The following is a 21,083-nucleotide window of genomic DNA, read 5'->3' as shown; positions in this document are numbered from 1 at the left end:
TTGTACCATAAAAAATTAACTTATTTGATTAATTAATAAACTTCAAATATTATTTTAATTAAAAAATATAAATAAAAAAGTTAAGATAAACTTGTGTTTCATTTAATATTAAAATATTTATGATATAAAAACATATAATATTAAAAAAATGAATCTGTTTATAAAAAGTTTATCTCATGATTACAAAGATTGAAACCTGGAAAGTAGATGAAGTGGTCACTAGAGGCAGAGTTGTATTATGGTATTAGTATATTAGTTACGAGGTCACAATCACAGAATGAATGAGTATGGTTCAGTTATTTGTTGGGTTAAAAATGGTAGCAATTCAATTCCTTATCCCTCCTTAATATATCTTCGTCCCGTTCGATACCTGATATGCTTGAATTTATTGTGTCATTCCCGTACCCGTCGTATCGGATCGGATATCTCCAATCCTGTTACATACATCATTTAGAAAAATATTTTTTTAAAAAAAAATATTAAAAATTTGATTTTAGAAAAAAATAAATTGATTGTTAAACATTTATTTTTAACTATTTATATATCAATAAATTTATTATAACGCCTGTGTCTACATAAATAGTTAAGAAAATAATATTAAATTATGTAAAAATTTTAAAATAAAATTAACTAGTAATAAAAATTATATGCCTTTTAATTAAATTATGCAAAAATTCTAAAGATTTTAAGTGGCGGGACGGGTTCAGGGTCGGGATGGGTCTAGTAATCTCATACCTGTACCCGTACCCGATTTCTGGTTATCAGGAAAAATCTGAACCCGAATCCATACCCAATCAACTTACGTATCGAGCAGGTACCCACGAGTACGGATTTTCTTGACATTGACGGTGAAGAATGAAGACATTCTGTCCCAATCATCAGAACTCATGCTTTCTGCCTTCTTTGTGAAATTTCAATGTATGCTTATATATATGTTTCATGAATTATTTACATCTATTCTCTCTCACACACACATAATAATCAATCTATATTCAACAATGCTTGCACTATTATTTATATATAAATAAATGTCTATAAATAAATTTATAAAATTAGTGCCACATTTCCCGGCTAACGAACCCTTTTGTTTAACTTAAAAAATAACTTTAGAAAGAAAGAAAACATTTTTTAAAAAAATATTTTTAAAAAATAAATAGAATTTACTTCTGAAAAAAACACTACTTATTTTAAAAAAATTAAACAAACACAAAAAATGATTCACTTTATTAAAAAAAATTATAAAAAAAGCTGGGAATGTTTTTCCATTCTACTACTTTTTTACAACCACAAAATATACACAGTACAGATGCATAAAAGGTATGTGGTCATACTAAAAAAATACAAAGAAAATAAAGAAAAATGATATAGAAGTAGAAAAACAGATTTGATAAAAGAAAAGAAGTAGAAGATATAAAAAAAATTTAATGAGAAGAAACAAACTAATATTTGATAAAAAAAATATGAGTTTAATTTTTACCATCAATCTGAAAATTTTATTAATAGATAATTTATAAATATCTGTAAGTGATTATTAAGCCGTAATACATATTTTAGTATGTCTTATTGGTGAGCTCCGAACACTTAAACTTTCCTTAATAAAAAAAGTAGAAGATAGAATAATTTAATTTTTATAAGTTGTGAACTAGTGATTTTGGAGTTGGATTTTGCACAACCCATGAGAGACAGAGGGCCCAGAGTTTGAAGAGTGTGAGAGTGATGGGAGTGAGGTACAGCTCTGCCTAGCCTCCTCCTCTTATATTTCATGTCGGTGCCATTTTCCCCACATTACTTAACTTGCTATTGCCATTGCCATTCTAAGCTACAAGTTTACTTCCCCCACTCATTCATTATCCATCCTTTCATGTGATGCCATTATTTACTCTCTAAATACATTTCATTCCTGCTAGGACTTTGCTGTTTATCATTTGCATTTATTTTTTGTTGGTCCTCAAAAAAGTGTCCCCCTTTCTATGTATTCTATCTTCCCTTAAAGCCCCTCTGTGTTTTGTCACAGCTATTATTGCTGCTTTCAATAGTAATTTATTACCTAAGTAGAAAACTTGCTTATTTATCTTGTCATTGCCATTCTGTGATTCAAGTTTGACAATTTCACAGCCTTTGGAAGAAAAAAGCTTGCATTTTTTGTCCCCCCCAAAGGAATATACTTGCTCTCCAATCTCTTCTTTCCCTCCAACTTCACTCTCTTGAACTCTTCCTTTTCATGCTTTAAGTTAAATATTCTGCAACCCTTTTAGTTGCCATTGTGTGTTTCTGTTGGCAATGTGCCAAAGAAGCATGAGTGGTGGTGGCATGAAGCTGCTGAGGATGTTTGTGTTTGTGGGGTTGGTGATTGTGAAATGGGTGGAAGGCTTTGAGGATGCTAATGTGACAGACCTAGGCATGCAATATGTCAGTGGAAGAGGTTTCTACAGACCTTTGATGGTTGGTTTTACTCATATTAATGGTGCTGCTGCTAAAGGAGCTGGTATTCATTCCTTCTGCACATATGCCTAATTTCTTTGCACTAATTTCACCTTGTAGATGGAGCTTGTTTAAGTCATTTACTCTGATTTTAATGCCAGTTTACTGATTTGCTAGATCAAATAAATGATTTGCTGGAAATAGTTGTTTTGTTCATTTGGTGTCTGCTTTCAAAGCATATTTGTGGATACCAATTTATGACATTGTGCCTACTCTGCTCCTCCATGAACTAACCATCGAGAATGATGAAGTGCATTTTTTGTTTCTAAAATACAGCTATTAGTTACTTTTACTGGCTTTGATTGAGATCTGGAGATATGAATAATATGATATCTAATCAAACTTTTCTAGTTTACATTACTTTTGAGTGGGACCTTCTTTTAGAATTTAGGATCATTATGCAGTTGACAGCTGCAAAACACACAAAAAAAAGTTATCAGCTAATTGCTCATTATTACATAGCGTGATTTTTTGTTCTTTTGCACAGTCTGCCTGGATGGATCTTTACCGGGGTACCACTTCCACCGTGGATATGGTTCAGGATCAAACAGTTGGCTCATACAATTGGAGGTATGTGAGACTCCTGAACTTTGAACTAAGTTCACCAATGACGGGACACAATGGTTGTTTTCTTGTTACTAACTACAATCATCCCTTTCAGTTTTTTGGTTTCTGATGGCGTTACTGTGATGAGTGTGATGCACTGATTGGCTAGAATGGTTATGACAATGCAACTTGAAATTGACACCTAAGCACACTTAACTCTTTGTAGTTCAAGTTAATGACAAGTTGCATCCAATCTTCTCCTTCTTTCTTAACCAATATAGGTTGGTAAAGTTGGAAACAAAAAGGTTGCTCTGTTAAAATATATAATGTACTTGGAGAGAAATTGTAAAGAGATGTCAAGATCCTCTGGTGTTTGGTTTTATGACATGCAACTTATTTTTTTATCCTTACTTTACCCTTTCATGCAAGTAAACTATGCACCAATTGACAATCCACCTGTCAATCAATTACCTTTCTAAATCTTGTTGGATAATGTCCTTGGTGATGCATTAGATGTGATTATGGCGCTAGTCCTAACATAATTTGTAGTTGGAATTAGAAATTTCAACCAACACTCCTTCTAACCTACAAGGCTATATAGTTAGTCCTAACAGATTACCTTTTGGTTTATTTTCAATGTTGGGCCTGAGCAGTAAAATTTGGTATAAATATGGGGAAATTAAAACGTATATATCTGAAACACTTCCAAAAAGTGAAAAAGAAGAGAATATAGCCTTGAGCATTGAAATTCCGACTTTGTTTTAACATCCTGCAGATCTGTTTAGCCATAATAATTTCACTGAACCTTTTGGTTACAGGGAGGAGGCTGGTGTGGAACTGTAAAAAATTGTCTTTATAGTAAGAAAACACGTCATGGTTCATCATTTTTTATGGAAAAACAAATACCATTTATTGGGATATTGAGCAACAAAGCTGAGGAAAATCCAGGTTATAACTCTCAGCTCAACAGCATTGCTATTTCTCTTTTCTATTAAACACATACACATAAGATGTGTTTGCACCTGTTTATTCTTGTTACTCTTCATTTTAAATGAAAATTAAATTCATCTTTCTTTTGGATGATTATATTTTCAGATTTTTTCAGTTGGAATAGAATAAAAATCCGTTATTGTGACGGTGCATCATTTAGTGGGGACAGTCAAAATGCGGTAAGAGGGGATGCAAGTTCTTTTTCACCATTAACTTCCTGCAGAAGTCATAGATTCTGTTCCGTAGAATTTGTAAAATTCGTAAAATCTGCCTGTTGCTCATTTTAATTAAAAAAAATTCAAGTTGTCATTGTGTGAAGCTAAAGCTGCCCTTTCATTTTCCTATTCTCTTATCATATGATATTTATTTTTCCTAGTTATCCCTTACGGTGTGCTATTCGTTTTTTTTCCTCATGGTTTTAAACTGTCTTTTTATATTTATTCAAGCTATTCCTTTAATTCAACATTTGTATCAATTTATTTGATGCAAATTTGAATTTTATCAAATCAGGACTACTACTTCATTCTAGTGTTTATCTAAAAGTCTTATCTGTTTTATTTGGGTTGATGGTGAATGTGGTTGAACTAATACTGAAGTCATCATTGCTCCACAGGGAGCAGGGTTGTATTTCAGAGGGCAGCGCATTTGGCAAGCTGCTATGGAAGATTTAATGTCAAAAGGGATGCGCTATGCCAAACAGGTTTCCCTCTGGCCTCTGATAATTTCAGGAAAAAAAGAATTGTCTGCCTGATTTTTTTTATATCACCTATGTTTTTCTTTTTCAGGCTCTTCTATCTGGTTGTTCTGCGGGAGGTTTAGCTACTATTATACATTGTGATGAATTTCGGGAATTGTTTCCTAGAACCACAAGAGTAAAATGCTTAAGTGATGCTGGATTATTCCTTGATTCGTAAGCATTGTCCAATGAACTTTCAATTCGATTCTATTATTTATTGGATCTGTTCATAAATCTTGGTTCTGATCAGTTCATATAGTTTGAGACAAAATAATCATCTGGAATTGTATTATTTCAGTGTTGATGTTTCTGGTCGTCGCAGCTTAAGGAATTTGTTCGGAGGTGTGGTTACCTTGCAGGTCTTTTCTCATTTGAATACTTTTTGTTGCTGTCATCTATTTCTATTTAGTAATAGATATTGTAAAATGTCGTGAACTAGGCTCAAGCAATCAATTGGCTCAGGATTGAACCCCAAATTATCACAAATTATAATTACAGTTAAGAGGCTGTCACAAATTACTTGTTGAAAAGCATCTTTGATGCCTTAACAACAACAAAAATTAATAGATGCAACTTTTCATGGCAGGGAGTGCAAAGAAGTCTTCCAAGGAGTTGTACTAGTCGCCTCAATCCAATTTTGGTAACTACCATTACTGTCATTCAAGATTGTAAAATTATTCTACTATAATCAAATTATAATTTTGTTGCTTCACAGGAGATATATTTTTGAAAATGGGCACAATATTTAGATGGAATATTAGTATTGTTATTATTAATTTTTTTTCCAGTTCAGTAGCGTCTCATAATATTTTTCTTTTTACTTTTTGGTATTCTATTCTCAGTGCTATTTTCCTCAGCACTTAATTGCTGGTGTCAGGACACCACTGTTTCTTCTCAATGCAGCTTATGATACTTGGCAGGTAAATTCCTTCCACCATTTCCCTTATAGTTTGTTCATTATGAAGATGAAAACAGTAATCTTTTTGAAATCAATGAATCCTGCTAAGTTCTAATTTCACCTGGTTTAGGGAGAGCACATCTTAAGTCTTTTTACTATGCTGTTGTTCCTTTAAGTCAATAATCATCATCCTATGTCTTTCACATTGTGAATTTATCCCATGAAAAAAAATTATTGTTTATTTGATAGCAAACTCTCGTCAGCTAGCTTATTATCACTTGTAGAGTATATGGTTATTGTGGATGATGACTTCAGAGCATGGAATTTCATGTCGCATGTTGTTGACCCTTGTTATATGTGGTGAACATGCATCAGATTGCTGGCTTGAAGGACTAATAACCTAATATAGATGATTGCTTCCACTTTTTTCAGATTCAAGCGAGTCTTGCTCCACCATCTGCTGACTACCACTGGAACTGGTATGAATGCAGAAAAAATTATGCACGTTGCAGTGCACCACAGATACAGTATCTTCAAGGTAATTAGAGGTTTCAAGAGTTGTCTTTCGTTTTTACCTTTTTTGAGTTTTTCTGCCTCTAGAGTATTATTTTCATGATGTCAATTGTTCTCAATATGGTTACTAATTTGTGGCAATATCATCAACTTTGAATAAAGCAGGTTTCCGAAATCAGATGCTTAGATCTACAAGAGCCTTCTCACGGTCTTTTAAAAACGGGTTGTTCATAAATTCTTGTTTCGCCCATTGCCAATCAGAAAGACAGGATACATGGTTTGCTCGTGATTCCCCTCATATTGGAAATAGAGTACGTCTTTTCTAACTAATTCATTGTAAATAACTCATGTTTCTTTTATTAATTTTGAGGAAGACTTACACTTGAGTTGGTTCATTGGAGCAACAATTAAGAACTTAGGATTTGATCGACATGTTTAAAGTGAGGGAAGTGTGAAGTTATAGCTGTGGAAGTGTTGATTGGAAATCTATGGAGTAGATTTTTAACTTCTCCATAATATGTTACACAGTACACATACTTTATCACAATTTCAACCACTGATTAGCTAATTCATGTTCATTACTCTGCACTTTACCTTCTAAAGCATGGCCTCACTTTAGAGGAGTGAAATCTCAAAGAGTTATGTGTTACTACATTAAAGCTTAACTATTTAAATTAAGAGTAAAGGAAATGTTTCCTTCTTCAAACCAATCCCACAAAATAAAGGGACAAAAATCATTGTTTAAGGTTTGTGTTTCTTTTTCATTTTTTTGTTTGTATTTTGCTTGTAGCTGTAACTGTAAGGTTCCATCTCACCCTTCTAATGATTGTCTAAAAATACAAGCAGGGGATTGCGGAGTCTGTTGGGAACTGGTATTTTGATCGAGTTAGTGTCCAGGCCATTGGCTGCCCTTACCCTTGTGACAAAACATGCCATAATTTGGTATTTAAGAGATAGATCGCTCAAGTATCATCATTCTTTCAATAATTTTCTTCTGCTCCTACATTGCACATGTGATTGGGTTCTGAAAATGGAAAAGACATTGCCAGAAAAAGCTAGCTCCAATATAGCACTGAACCAGTTTATTGCCATAAATTATAATATTCATTCTTGTAAAACATTGGCTGAGCTTATTCAGTTTTCATTTAATTATTTTTTGCAAGTACATTCAGTTCCTGTCTCTGGAACTTTGAACCATGGACTGTAATCCAAAAGATTAAGTTTTGCTTTCTGTCTCTTCCCTTCTCATTACACATTATTGTACTTATGAGTTCAATCGATGAAACCACATTTCATCTTTTACTTTCTTTGAGATCAGTGTTTTTGTCAAGTGGTGATACTAGCTTTGTGAAAACTTAAATAATACAGCAGATCCTTAGTGCATGAAATTAGATGTAGTGCACGTACGGTTCATTACTACAATTCACCTTCTACCTTCTGGCATCGTGTTCTCTTTGATCTTGGTTGATATATATGCTTTTCTCTTTCACATATCCTTGTTTTGCATACTCTTTCATCCACTAGACAGCTTGTAACAGCTCAAGGCATGAAAAAAATGCTTAATCATGAAATTAATCCTTGCCTTAAGGTACTGCCTTTCACCTAAGAACTATGTGCTTATTGAATCTGAGGTCTCTCAACTGTTGAACTCCAAATGCCTATTTGAATTCATTAGTAAAGAAAGAAAAAAAGAGAGGGAAACTGAGCAATTTAATTTTAAAAATTACATATTTAATTAAATCTCAACCATTGAAACTTCTCTTTTTCAGAGCGCATCAATATTTTTCTGTACGCTTGAGAACTGCTTATTAGTATGAATTGATGATTAAAACTGTACATAGCAGACCCCATCTTTGTTTTCAGTCAAACATTTTTCATTTTCTAATTTTATATTTATTCAATAGTATAATATTGATACTTGTTTTCCTAAAAATAACAAATAAAATAGTTGTCAGGTTTTCTTTTTTCTTTTTCTTTTTAATTTTGGGACATAAGAGTAACTTTATAGGTGAAATCACTATAAGTTGTTTAAATGATTGTTTATAATTTGTTATGGATGTCGTGGTGACACTTTATTTTATACAATTTGAGTAACTTTCTTCCTTAGCGGCATAGATTTTAAAAACTCCCCAAAATAAGTCTCACAAATTATGCACATGTTTAATTCTTATTATTATTATTATTATTATTATATATTTTAATTTTAAAATAATAAAAACATAGAAAAGAAAAATTGACAGATTTTCAAATTTGCTAATTTTCAGATCTATTTCATTCCATATTTGCTGCCTAGTATGTCACCGTTGGTTTTCACCATACATGTTGGGAGGGTGGAATTTATTTATTTATATAAGAAATTGTTGCTTAATAATGCAATGATATCTTAGCATTGGCTATTGGTGCAATCTGTTTTAGTACGGCTACATAAATGTAAAACCATTGAATGAAGGTTAATTCTTTGTACTTATCTTTTTTTTTTCCACTTCACAACCTTTTTTGTTTTGGAAATTAGTTTCTGGAATTATATTTTATATTTTTAAATAATTTTTTGGAATGTAAATTCAAAGAAAAAAATGGGATACGAAGTTCGAAGTTCTTAATCACAAAAATAAAATAAGGGATCTTATTTATTAGTACAGAACACACCTCGTAAACACTTCTCTTTTGTAGCGGCGTGTGTCATCCATGTGCAAAGTGCAAATATACCTATCTAGTTCTAGCTGCCACCTTGTTTTATTAATTGGTAGTTCCTTATTAACTATTAACTACACCCGTGTCCTTCGATACGTGAACGTACTAAGCAAATAAGACTATTCTTATCTTCACAACCAAAACAAGAGAAAAAAAAAAGTGAAATGAAACGCGTTATACAACGGAAAGACATAAAAAATACCTATATTATAAATTTTGTTACAGAAAATTTTTTGAGTTGAAATATTATCATCCATAAAAAATTATAAAGATCCAATTCTCCATTTCTCCTGATCTCCTCTTCATGTTTTTTCAGCCATCGAGTTGTTTACTGTTATTTATTTATTTATAAAGAGGAGTTAACTGTTTAGAAATTAAACCATCTTCTCTGTTAAAAATTTATTATAAATTATAAAATCATGAAAACTCACACACTTTTATAATTTTAAATATTTATTTAAGATTATAATCAATTGTAGAAAGTGTGATAAAATAAATATGTTCTTGGCATTTTCACTAATTATGAATCAAAAGTAAAACCTCTTTATGAAAAGTGTAACATATATCAATATATTTAATTATTTTGATTATGCGAGACTTTGTCTTATTCTACACTAATTTCTTAGAGGTATCAACGACAACTTAATACTTTTTTTTGTTGAATACCTTAATACTACTTACTACTACTATTAACAAAGGATTAAATATGCTAATATAAATCTGAGATTTAGCTAATTTGTGTGCATGTACAGAGTTATCCAGCAAAGTCAGTTTCAAACTGAGGGGTCAAAAACGTTAGTATGGTTGAGGTTGTTATAGCGACTTCCACGTCTGGTGTCTGGCACTCTCAACATATCTTGGTCACATTTTAAACTGATCTAATTAATTAACAATTAACATATTTAAGGTAAATTAACATATATCTTGGTGATTCGTGATTCAAGAACCTAACTGTTTGTTTTTTTTTCTTTTACAGGAAATACAGTTTATTCAAGGCCTCACATTATTTTTTTTCCTTTCGATTTGGACCAAAAGGCTTTTATATTCATTCAATTAGGTTTTCCATAATATTTTTTATCTTATAACAAAATAGCTTTTGAGATTTTTAGATCGAGTCCCACACGAATCTCTAATACCCTCTGGAGGGATCAAGGATGAATCTTTTTCATTCCAAGTAAAAAGCATATCAGTCAAGAATTCTCTTCGCAATAATGTTTTTGAACGATCTGCGTTGCTTTTTCCCGTGTAACTAAAATTTCTCCACTATTGAACTCATGACTCATTTTCCTCACACAGTCTGTTCATAAAATCATTTAAGATACAAACATGTTTATTTGCATTGATTCAAAAAATAAAATAAGCGTAACTGCCTTTGTACGTGTAAGGAGATATGGAAAAAGTGTACGTTAGAACTTAGAATGATAATACTTTTACTTATTAAATAGACATAACAAAAGAAAGTGTCTATTTCTCCTAAGATCAAAATGTAAATGGAGTTTAAGGAAAATTACGGTGTCTCGATATAACAATTACAGTCTATTCATAGGAACAAGCTGATTTTTGAAAATTATCAATTTTCTGTAATAGAGGTTATTAACAAGATTAAGTTTCTTATGTATAGACAAGCGCACCTGTTGCATTTGTTTTACCATCTTAATATAGGTCTTCTTGTATTAGGGAGACTTTTGATTTTCTTTAACCGCGAGGTATGCCCCGTTTATTATTGTATCATTTTGGGTTTAATATAATTTACATTTTTTTCCAAAAAAAAATTCAAATGGAATTACCAATTATCTTCCAAGGTAAACTACAAATGGTTTAGTTAGTGAAAAACAAATCGCGTGGATAAGAATAATACTATAACACTGAAAAGAAAAAAAAGGCAAAATTTAGTAAACCACAACTGTAAGGAAAATATTAAGTGCACAATATATTATTACAATCAATCACTAGCTAGAAAATCACTTTTAGATGTAAAGAAGTATTATATTTGTCCTTTAAATTATAATTTATGAAAAGCAGTTGGCTGAAATCACTGTACACCAATGAAATGTTGACATGAACTCCACCAATTTCCATAAAATCACTCCATGTTTCCCCCACACGGAAAGCAATTCTTTCAAATTGACAAGTTCATTGACAAAAGACAAGCAAACATGGGTGCAATCAAATGTTTAATTTTCCACAAGACACATATATAACATAGAAGAAACAACGTCTGAGGCTCCATTGAGTCAAGAGATGGAATGCTTGCATATTTACTAATAGTGAAGCTTTTAGAAAATTGTCCACCACTACAATTTCAGCCATAATGTCAAGGTTTGGAGGGTCTTTGCAATGGAATTACAATATATTAGAATCACATAAGTCACATTTAGAGTTATAAAACTAGTTTAATGATTGAAGGAAAAATAAGAGAGAAAATTGTGATTCGAATTCCTCCTACTAATAAAAACTGATAAAGTAACATTTGATATTTGTGGATAAAAAATTATTAATTAATTTTTTTTACAATGTCAACAATTGTGATGAATTTTGACTACAGTTTAAAACTTTAGTCATAAGAGTCACTCACTGCCCTTGTGTTGCACAAAGTGAGAGAAAGATAGTTAAGCAAGTGACCTTTATTGGGTTTCATAAAATCCCAAGGTTGGAAACCAGTTTGGTATGGAAAGAAGACCATGTTGGTCATTAAGGGGAACAATTTTAATTAGATGTTAAGTAGGTTGATCTTTAGGGCCAACACAAAGGTGAAACTATTGGGGCTCAACGCACGAGGCCCACCTCTTCCTTTGACATACCCACCTCTTATTCCCATAGTGTGTCTGATCTTGTTTTGTATGTAACTTTTGAAAGAAAAGAGAAGAAAGGACGAGATGAAATCTACTACATGCTTAAGCCACACACAAAGTGCAATGTGACAAAAAAATGATGAAATAAATAATATATATATATATATATATATATATATATATATATATATATGGACAATTAAAGAAAAGAGGGAGATGTCCAACTAAAGCAACATTGGGGGAACAACCTTTTCTTTTACCCCTTGTTTTTAACAAACCGAATCTTAAATCTCTCTCTCTTTCCCTCCTTTCTTGAGGAATAATTTTGCTCCCTGGCTTCTAACTCCCACCCTCTTCCATATTTCATATGCAATTATGGTGATGCCAGTAGAAAAGTACTCCATATTCATGCTATAGAAATACACAATAGGAAGCATCAAGCAAGAAAGTTAGGCAGTACTATATACACAGATTCTCATCATAGTGGCATCTTCACATAATGAGAAAGTACCAAAAGGGAAAAGTGAAAAATGAAAGAAGAAAGTGTTCATCTATGCATGTATACATTCTCTCTAGGTCTAGCTATAGCTAGGTACTGTTTAATGTGCATGCTAACTAACAAATGGGGTTTGTCAGAATAGCTGATATTGCCAGCTGCCAACGACATTTCAAAAGGAAAAGTTAAATTAAGGGAAGATTCATTACACCCAACAACTCAACTAACAGATGAAATCAAATTACCAACGGAGTTAATTATGCAATGCAGCGAATCAGGCTTTAATTTTTTGCTGAGAGAAGTGTTCATATTCAATTTCAACTCGAACATGATTATTTGTTACCTGTGCAAAAAAGAAATATGAAATCGAATTGGTTAAGTACTATAACTAATTAGATCATGTTAAATAAACTCTAAACATGCAATATTACTAGCAATGCAAACACTTTTTTTATAAAAAGAATCTTTGTAGTTAGGTTTAAAGTAGAAGGAAGGGCTGATTATTGAGGGTTGAAGTTTTGATGAGAGTGGAAATTGCCATTGCAGGAAAATAGGAGTGGTAACGCTTTGCACATGTCTAGGCACATGCTTGTATATATGGGTTATATATACAGAGAAAGAGAAGTGAGTATTTGATTGCATGTTTCTTAAAGTTGGGCTTATGTCCTCGCTTTTGAGATAAGAATTGCTTAGTTCAATTCAGAAAAAGATGTGAAAAGAATCCAACGTATCAAAACTTGCCCAAATAAGATGGTAGACTATTTCTTACTTGCAAGCTTCAAATTGTGTCCCCCTCAACTTCCACTTGAGTTTCTTTTCCTCTTTACCTCATCATCGCTGCCTCATACACTTTTGGGCTTAAATAATCACTATTGTTAACGACTTCATCACGCCTACACGTAATATATATGATATAATATAATATTTGCTTCATCTCACAATTTGTTAAAATATATATGCATGCATCCATTTATTATTATTATTATTATTATTATTATTATTATTATTATTATTATTTGCCAATATAATTTGGATCGTGGAATTATAATTCAAATCTTTTAGTTTCACATGCCTTAGTAAAAAAAATGTTATTTGTTTTATACAATAGCAAATAAGAAATGTTAAGTGTTAGAATTATTTATTTCAATATAATATTTGCCACTAATGGTGTAATGCATATATTAATATATATTTTTGTCAAATAAAAATATATTAATGGAGAATAATTCAATATTAAACCAATAATATATAATGTTTTTAAGTAAAATTGGAACGGAAACCGAAAAAAATGAGAAGTAGAAGTCTAATAATTTAATAAACTTAATTTTAATGCACTATATTGTAAAACAAAGTTTTACATTTACAACTAATGATCTGTTAGTATATCATTTAATTAATTTAGCGCGCAGTAGTTCATCTGTTCATATATTTATAAAAATGGTTAATGCATTAAAATTGAACTTGTAGTTACAATTTGTTTTTATTGTTTAGCATCGGCCTAACATGAAATCAGTTAGTTGATCAAACTAAAATTTTCCGTAGTTCTTAACGAACCAAGCTCTGATGTGATAACTTGCAATGACTTTAACGAAAGATAATGAAATGTGTGGGGTTAGAAGTTGTCCTTAATTACTTAAGCTCATTAGGCTTACTTATAAAGCTTTTAGCTTGCTAGGTAGTATATATTTCGTGCATGATGATCATATATGTGAGAGAAGTATTAATTTATATATAATTATATCTAAGTTGGATCTCTTGATTTGTGATACTTTATTAGTGAATTATAGTCGCAATTAATTCGATGCTTTACATCAACACAAATTTTAGTTTGCAATGGAGAAGGTTCTCGAATTATTATTATTAGACTAAATTATAGATAATTGAGTCTTATCATGTTAAGTTAGCATATTTGCTTTATTTATTTAAGTGAAATGAAATGAGTCTATCTAGCTAGTCCAGAACACCTATATATGAAAATGAAACAAAAATCATATTTTGAGGTTTTATCCCAACTGACACGCTTGAGGATTAGACAAAATTAAAGGTGAAAATATTTTTTTAAAAAGGAAAAGTGAAAGTGATTGTGAACCAAATGTATGGTCCAGAGTAAAATTAATGAGTTGTAGTTTAAGTGATCTCCATCTTATGATATAATAACTATTCTGAGGAAGTATAAATGATTTATATTTTTACCTTTTTCTTTTCACTTTTTGATCAACTTAATAAACAAACCCTCTAACTGTGGTAGATCTTTTCCTTTGCAAATGTGTACGTGTTTAACTGTTTGAGAAAGCTTTCAATTGTGAATTCTTGAGCCGACCTAATAATTGATAAATAACTACTATTATTTTAATAATTATTTCTAAATTATTTTCATTTTATAGTATCAAAGAAATATTTATTGCTTTTTTTCTTTCAATTATGTCCTTCTCCTTCTACATTAATAGTTATCTACTACTGTCTTGGTAAATGTAAAATTAAGTTTTTTATAGTTGATTTATCAATACGGTTTTGTTAATCATTATTTTTAAGACAATAGATAAAAAATTTAAAACATATTTTATTAAAATGTAATATTTAATACTATTAATATAATTTTATTATATTCTAATAAAAAATTCTATTTAAGAATTTCTTAATTAACTTTTATCCTTAAAGGAATTGTTAACAAAACCATTATTAATTAGATTCTTTAATTCGATTGGAGTTCTCTAATATAATAACTATTTAAGAACGTAATCAGTACCTATTTTAACATTTTTTATATAAAAAAATACATCTCATTATTATAATACCAAAACTCTAAAACCGTAAAACAGCCCACGGAATTAAACTTATGATAAAGTAATTATCAATTGATTGGGTAAAACGTCACTGTTAATTCTGTGAGTTGGGTCATGGAAAAACAGTGGATGTAAATATTTTTTTATTGCTTAGACTTATATATTTTTTTAAAAATCAAATTAGTAAATGATTATTTAATTAATTTTTCTGCCTATGCTGGTCCCCTTGTATTAATAAAGGATGTTAGTGGGATGGCTCATCTTAAAATAGCCACATAGGCATAATTTGTCGGGTTAATTAAGCTTTGTTGATATTTGGTAGAACCATATTTAGGTTACCACGTCCTTAAGGAGCCTCTAAAGAGGTCTAATAATTTTTTTTAATTAAACGTTATTAAGATTCAATTGCAAGCATTCATCAATTTCTCGCATGGTCCATTTTGTTTTTCGTTAATATGTCTCTTAAAAAGGAAAAAAAAAAGGTGAAAGGGTCCAGCTATATAGTTTTTAAATAGCAATAATGATAATTAAAGGAAGAAAACGTAAAAACATGTAACAGAGAGAATGAAGTTTGTCTACTCTTCAAATTCCAAAGAGGAGACTGTGACTTTAAATCATGTTTCTTTGTCTCTGCATTTCTTTTTTCTCTTTATTCCATCTTTGATCCTCATAGCCCCACCCTCACACGTTGGGTCTATTGAATAATAAATCCATTTGGGGGCTCTTAGTTATTGCTGTACTCTATTGGCATTAATTGCTATCAATATACTACAACTTATTTATATTATCATCATTTATCATATAAAAGTACTTTTGATTCAAATATGCCTCCCTCCATATATATTTGTCTTTAAAAATAAAGTTTTGAAATGATTGTCTGTGGTTTAGAAGTTTAAGGAAGATTAGATACATACGAAATTAAGAGTTTCAACTTTTAAATAATTTCACTAATTATGCTATTTAATCAAGTGTAACTAACTTAAAATACACATGATAGGAGGGTTTTTTTTTTAGAGGGTGATAGGAGTTAAACTTCACGTAAATAATTTCCTGCCAGTATATAGAACTTACTTTTTCTTCTTTCTAATCACTAAATTTAAGATTTCCTTCATAATTAAAGATAATAAAAATTAAGTTTATGATTCTGAATTAAATTGGTCCTTTTCACTTTCCAATTTAAAGCCAAAGAATATGCTTTAACTCGAATTTATAAGTATATATAGAGAAAGAGAGAGATTTAAAATCATACATCATTATTGACCAGTATAACCAATCAAAAACAGAAACTAAAAGAGTTACGATTATTATAACACCAAAAATAGTCATATATAATTATGATGATAATTTATTGCTGAATTGAATATGAAATGAAATTAAGGATCGATATGAGGCATTGACCAAGAAAATGCATATGATGATATGATAAATGAGATCAATATTTAGCTTAATTCTTTGAACAACATTCGCGATTACTTTCACCTATATAATTTGCATTTTGGGTCCAATTTGAACTGCACGGTGGTATGCAGTTAATTAATTACAATCCACCGATTTTTTTAAAACATTTTTCATCTATGATTTTAATAAAAAGATAATTTACACATTTTTCACCTAATACACAACCAGACTCACACTAAGTAGTTTCACCAGTTAATTAACATTCATAACTGTTAGATATAATTTAAAATAACAAAGAGTAGAGATCAATTAGTTTCACCAAAATTACTTATTACAACAGGTTTTAAACAAAGAACCTCATTCTAATAAAATTATAACAAGTCCTTTGGATGATGTTGTGATTGTGCCACTGTGAATCTTTACACATATTTTTCAAAATCAGCTATTTCTTGTTGGATGACGTCTAATTCTTCCCTATACACATTTCCCACAACAAATCAAAGACAAAACAACTTAAACAAGACTCAAAGCAATGACTATACAAGAACAAGTCAAAACTCCAGATCTAATGCTCAAACTACACAACTCACTGTAGACTTCATCCATGAACAAGAATAACAACTTCTGTACTAGTGTCCAATGTTTCAAATCTATCAGTGTTTAGCTAGAATTAATGCATGCTAGTTTTCTACATAAGGCTGAACATCATAGTTACTCCAAGTTTCCAAACTGGGGTTGGTGATGGTGTGGATCAAGCTGTCAATTTAATTATTTTCTACTTATATATGGCTTTGGGAGATGCTATGGGTACTTAATCGAAGACAGAATCAATGGTCCTTGTACATTGTCTTCATGATTCTCTTCCAGCACTTATGCAACGGCATGATTTTTGGTTCAACATATAGTTAAATTTGGCCGAACCATTTGAGCCATCCCACTTTTTCCATTAACAAACAAGGATACACTCAAATGGGGCCCAGCAAAACAGTGTAATTAGATACTTGAACTCTTTTCTATTCAAATGTCCTTTTGTAAGAACTTGGTTGACACTATTATTGTTAAGACTAGAAAGCCCTTGAAAGTGGGTTGGTTTTCCACCGGATCAATGGTACAAATTAAAAATCTTTTCACTCAATCCCTTTGATTTGTTTAGATGATAATCATGATATAAAAATAAAAAAGAGAAAATGGATAAATCATAAAGCTCCCTCTCAACAAAGAAACAATGTTCTGTAGTCTAATATTCTATAGAAACCTCAAATAAACATGAAAACTCGCTAAATTCTACAACTATTATTATAATATTTGTACTAGAATATTGGTATTGAAAAGACAAGATATATTTATCCAGAGATTACTTTTCCATTCTTTTACTTTTTTTTATTAATCATAGTACATGGTGTGCATGACCATGACCATGACCATGGCTATTGAGCCAAATCTTTTACCCTTTTTTTTCCAATTTAATAATTTTAAACCTGATGTCCTCCCATAGTCATGTGAAGACATCTGCCATGGAAGGCAGAGTTGATTAAAATAAAATAATAACCTTCCAAAATTAAAATAAACATGAAGAGGGGGTGGAATATCATTAAGAGCTGATTAAAATAAACAAGTTTTGTAGGTTCCAACCAACCAAAACTTCAAAAAAAGTAATAAATTGAAGACCGTGCAACTTAGGCCTTGTGGACATGTCGCCCACCCTCATGGCAAATCAAAACCAAAGAGAGTGTGCTGAATGTCTGACTTGGCTTTGCTTTTTGCTTATCACTCTCTCTCTCTCTTTCTTTCTTTTTTGTTTTAAAGTAGCTTCTGTTGTGTGCATATATAAGGAGCCTAAGGTGGCGGCTTTTCTTTTCAGTCTTGATCAGTTTCATTCATTGGAAGATATGGGAACATTAGAACAAATTGATGCTCCTCAAACCCAGTCATCATCATCTTCTTCTTCTTCCATCGATAGCAACAACAACCCTTCTAGGACTAGGACTCCACCATCCTCTTCCCCTTCATCAAGTCTATGCAGAAACAGAACTGATTTGAGCACTGACCTCAGACTTGGTCTTAGCATCTCTCCTTCTTCTCAATCTGAATCACCCTTCAATTCAACACGAAGGTACATACATACCTATACATTTTTCTAGACAAAAATTGCTCTCAATTGCACTTTTTTTTTTGTTCCTTAATCTTGATCCTATTGTTTGTGTTGAATATGTTCATGCATGTGTGGTTAATTGCATTAACATGTTAATCTATTAATTATCTACCCTTCAGGGAAGAAAGTTTTGACTGGCCACCAATTAAGTCTATATTGAGAAGCACCCTTGTGGGGAAACAAAGCTATCTGAGCCAAAGACCCTCTTTGTTTGTCAAAGTCTATATGGAAGGAATCCCCATCGGAAGAAAATTGAATCTGATGGCACATTATGGCTATGATGGACTAGTGAAAACTCTTGGCCATATGTTTAGGACGAACATTCTCTGTAAGCATTTCAAACCCTCATAAAAAAAAATATCATTTCCTTTTGCACCTTCTTAATTTGGATCCTCATTTTTAGAGATCAATTTTTTTTTCCAGGTCCTAACTCTCAACCACTTAATTCTGGGAATTTTCACGTGCTAACTTATGAGGATCAAGAAGGGGACTGGATGATGGTTGGAGATGTGCCGTGGGAGTAAGTGATAAATATATGTCTCAAAATTGAACTCTTAAATCTTATTAGCTCCATTTTTCAGTGTATTTTTTTAACCCTTTTGTATTTGATATATTTAATACAGGATGTTCTTGAACAGTGTGAAGAGGCTGAAGATCACAAGAGCTGACCGATGCTAGTTAATTTAATGATGTATACAATCTCTCTCACAACACAAGCTCCTCCTGATCAATTTTCATTGTTCATAAATTTTTGCTGTAGATCTAGTTATTAATTAGTGGGTGGGTGAAACCCCTTGAAATATTTCACCAAAAAGAATGGATCCCGTGATTATATTATCTAATAGATTTATACACCCAAAAAAAATATATAGATGTATAACTTCTTACCCAATTTTCATTTCAGTGCATAGCTGCACTGTTTCTTATTCTCTCTGTTTGATGATGGAGTTGTTTAATTTTCCTTTGTTTTGGAACTAGCTCCATTATTTTGTAGTCATTTGGAACATTTCATCTCCCTTTTGTCTTCTTAGCTTTAATGCATGATGTTTCTTGGTGTCTCTTTTATGATAGAGTAGTCCAAAATTTTCAAGCTTGGTTTGGAACTAGCTCAATTAATTTTTTAGTGATTTGGTTGGTATATTGCACCTTCCTTCCACGAATTTTACCTACAAGATGAAATATGAAATACTCTAAACCGTGTGTTGCTTGAAATGTATCAAAGGTAAAATGTGAAACTATAAAAAGAAGGTATGGTTTCCCTAATTTCCCTAGAGGGGCCTTTTTTTCTGCTGTCTCTGCTTTGATGTGTTTGGCTTTGTTGGGTAATACATAATGATGCTAATGGTGTCCACACACCCCTCGTGTCAAGAACAGTGGTTTTGCTTTCATTGTCATAATTTGAGCAAGATTCTAACTATGAATTAAACAATCCACATTCGAACACCTATCTGCCAGAGAAGTGTACTCATTTTGATTGTTGATCAAACATTCACCAACTGAGAATGATATTTCATCTGGACATCATTAATAGCCCTTGATTTTCAAGTTTGAACTCCAGCACAAGGCGAAGATAAAAATCTTTTACTAGGCATGTAATGTGAGAACCAAATAATAGTCATGTGCATAAATCTCATAAACCAACTAGAGTTTGATATCCATGCACTATCAATAGAGAAGTTTTTACGATATCAATGAATAAAAAATCATTGATTTGTTAGCTAGTTATGCTCAATTCATTGAGGATAGGATGCAAATTTTATGTAGTTGCTTCTTTTCTCTTGTTATGGCTGATGTAACCTTTAATGTATTTTATCGCCTAGTTTTAATGGTTATCGGGATCTTTTCCCATCATTTTAAAAAATGAATAAAAATCATTATTTTATCATTTTTTAAAATAATTATTATAAAAATCAAGACGGTTTTTTATTGAATGACATACATATATTATTTATTCAACCAAGTATACTAATAGTGCGGGAAATGTAAAAAAGTACACTTGTGTAGTTTTGTTTGAATATTTAAAAAAATTTATACTGAACGCATCATAAATAGATTTATTAGAAATGGTGGCATATGCTCTCTTTTTTATTTTATTTTTGGTAGAAATTATTTTTAAGGTGAAATAATTTCTTGTCAAGTGATCCATGCAGTAGAGAATGTCTTGTTTTCATGGGAAAATATGTTTAAAATATTTTTAAATGCATTTTTTTTCCTTTTGGTGAAACTTTACAATTCCAGCAACATTATAACACATTTTTATGAATAAAAACTACAATATATAAAATATTTAAATATTTTATTGATTATTATTCCTTGTATGCGAATCCTTTTATCATTTTATTTTGAAAAATAAAAATATCCATTAACAAAATATAGCAGAAAATATATATCATAATCTCAAATTTGTGTCTTTGCATTAATAAGAATAAAATCAAAAGTAAATGTTTCACCCATAAAATTAGCAAGAAAAGTATAATATTGTATTCCTTCACTGCATTTTGTTATTCGAAAACAATACTTAATTTTGATCATATTTTATATTCTGAAATTAAAACTTTCGTTTATTTTCTAAAGATATAATTTTAATATCATCTCATCAAAACAAAT

The 21,083-nt window shown here is 31.0% G+C and overlaps 2 protein-coding genes across 3 annotated transcripts; both read left to right on the top strand.

Annotated features, from left to right (window-relative positions):
• Nucleotides 1–1,681: 1,681 nt before the first annotated feature.
• LOC114392146 (pectin acetylesterase 10-like) lies at nucleotides 1,682–7,476 on the top strand. Its single transcript, XM_028353185.1, has 12 exons — nucleotides 1,682–2,485; nucleotides 2,969–3,051; nucleotides 3,846–3,975; nucleotides 4,123–4,196; nucleotides 4,631–4,717; nucleotides 4,803–4,927; nucleotides 5,052–5,112; nucleotides 5,340–5,393; nucleotides 5,596–5,673; nucleotides 6,084–6,189; nucleotides 6,330–6,475; nucleotides 7,011–7,476. The coding sequence occupies exons 1-12, from the start codon at nucleotides 2,281–2,283 to the stop codon at nucleotides 7,119–7,121; spliced, it is 1,260 nt and encodes a 419-aa protein (XP_028208986.1). The 5' UTR covers nucleotides 1,682–2,280; the 3' UTR covers nucleotides 7,122–7,476.
• Nucleotides 7,477–17,924: 10,448 nt separating this feature from the next.
• LOC114392822 (auxin-responsive protein IAA31-like) lies at nucleotides 17,925–19,566 on the top strand. 2 transcript variants are annotated; one of them, XM_028354050.1, is made up of 5 exons: nucleotides 17,974–18,064; nucleotides 18,186–18,437; nucleotides 18,596–18,804; nucleotides 18,900–18,996; nucleotides 19,100–19,566. In XM_028354050.1, exons 2-5 carry the CDS (start codon nucleotides 18,214–18,216, stop codon nucleotides 19,152–19,154), a joined length of 585 nt encoding a protein of 194 aa, XP_028209851.1. In that variant the 5' UTR covers nucleotides 17,974–18,064; nucleotides 18,186–18,213; the 3' UTR covers nucleotides 19,155–19,566. The 2 variants fall into 2 exon arrangements, with proteins under 2 accessions (XP_028209850.1, XP_028209851.1); XM_028354049.1 differs by having other exon boundaries at nucleotides 17,925–18,437.
• The last annotated feature ends 1,517 nt before the right edge of the window (nucleotides 19,567–21,083 follow it).

Source organism: Glycine soja, chromosome 17 (genome assembly GCF_004193775.1).
Source record: "Glycine soja cultivar W05 chromosome 17, ASM419377v2, whole genome shotgun sequence".
Taxonomy (NCBI): Eukaryota; Viridiplantae; Streptophyta; class Magnoliopsida; order Fabales; family Fabaceae; genus Glycine; species Glycine soja.
The sequence above is the reverse complement of the archived record's forward strand: the minus strand, read 5'-3'. Positions and strand labels throughout refer to the sequence as shown.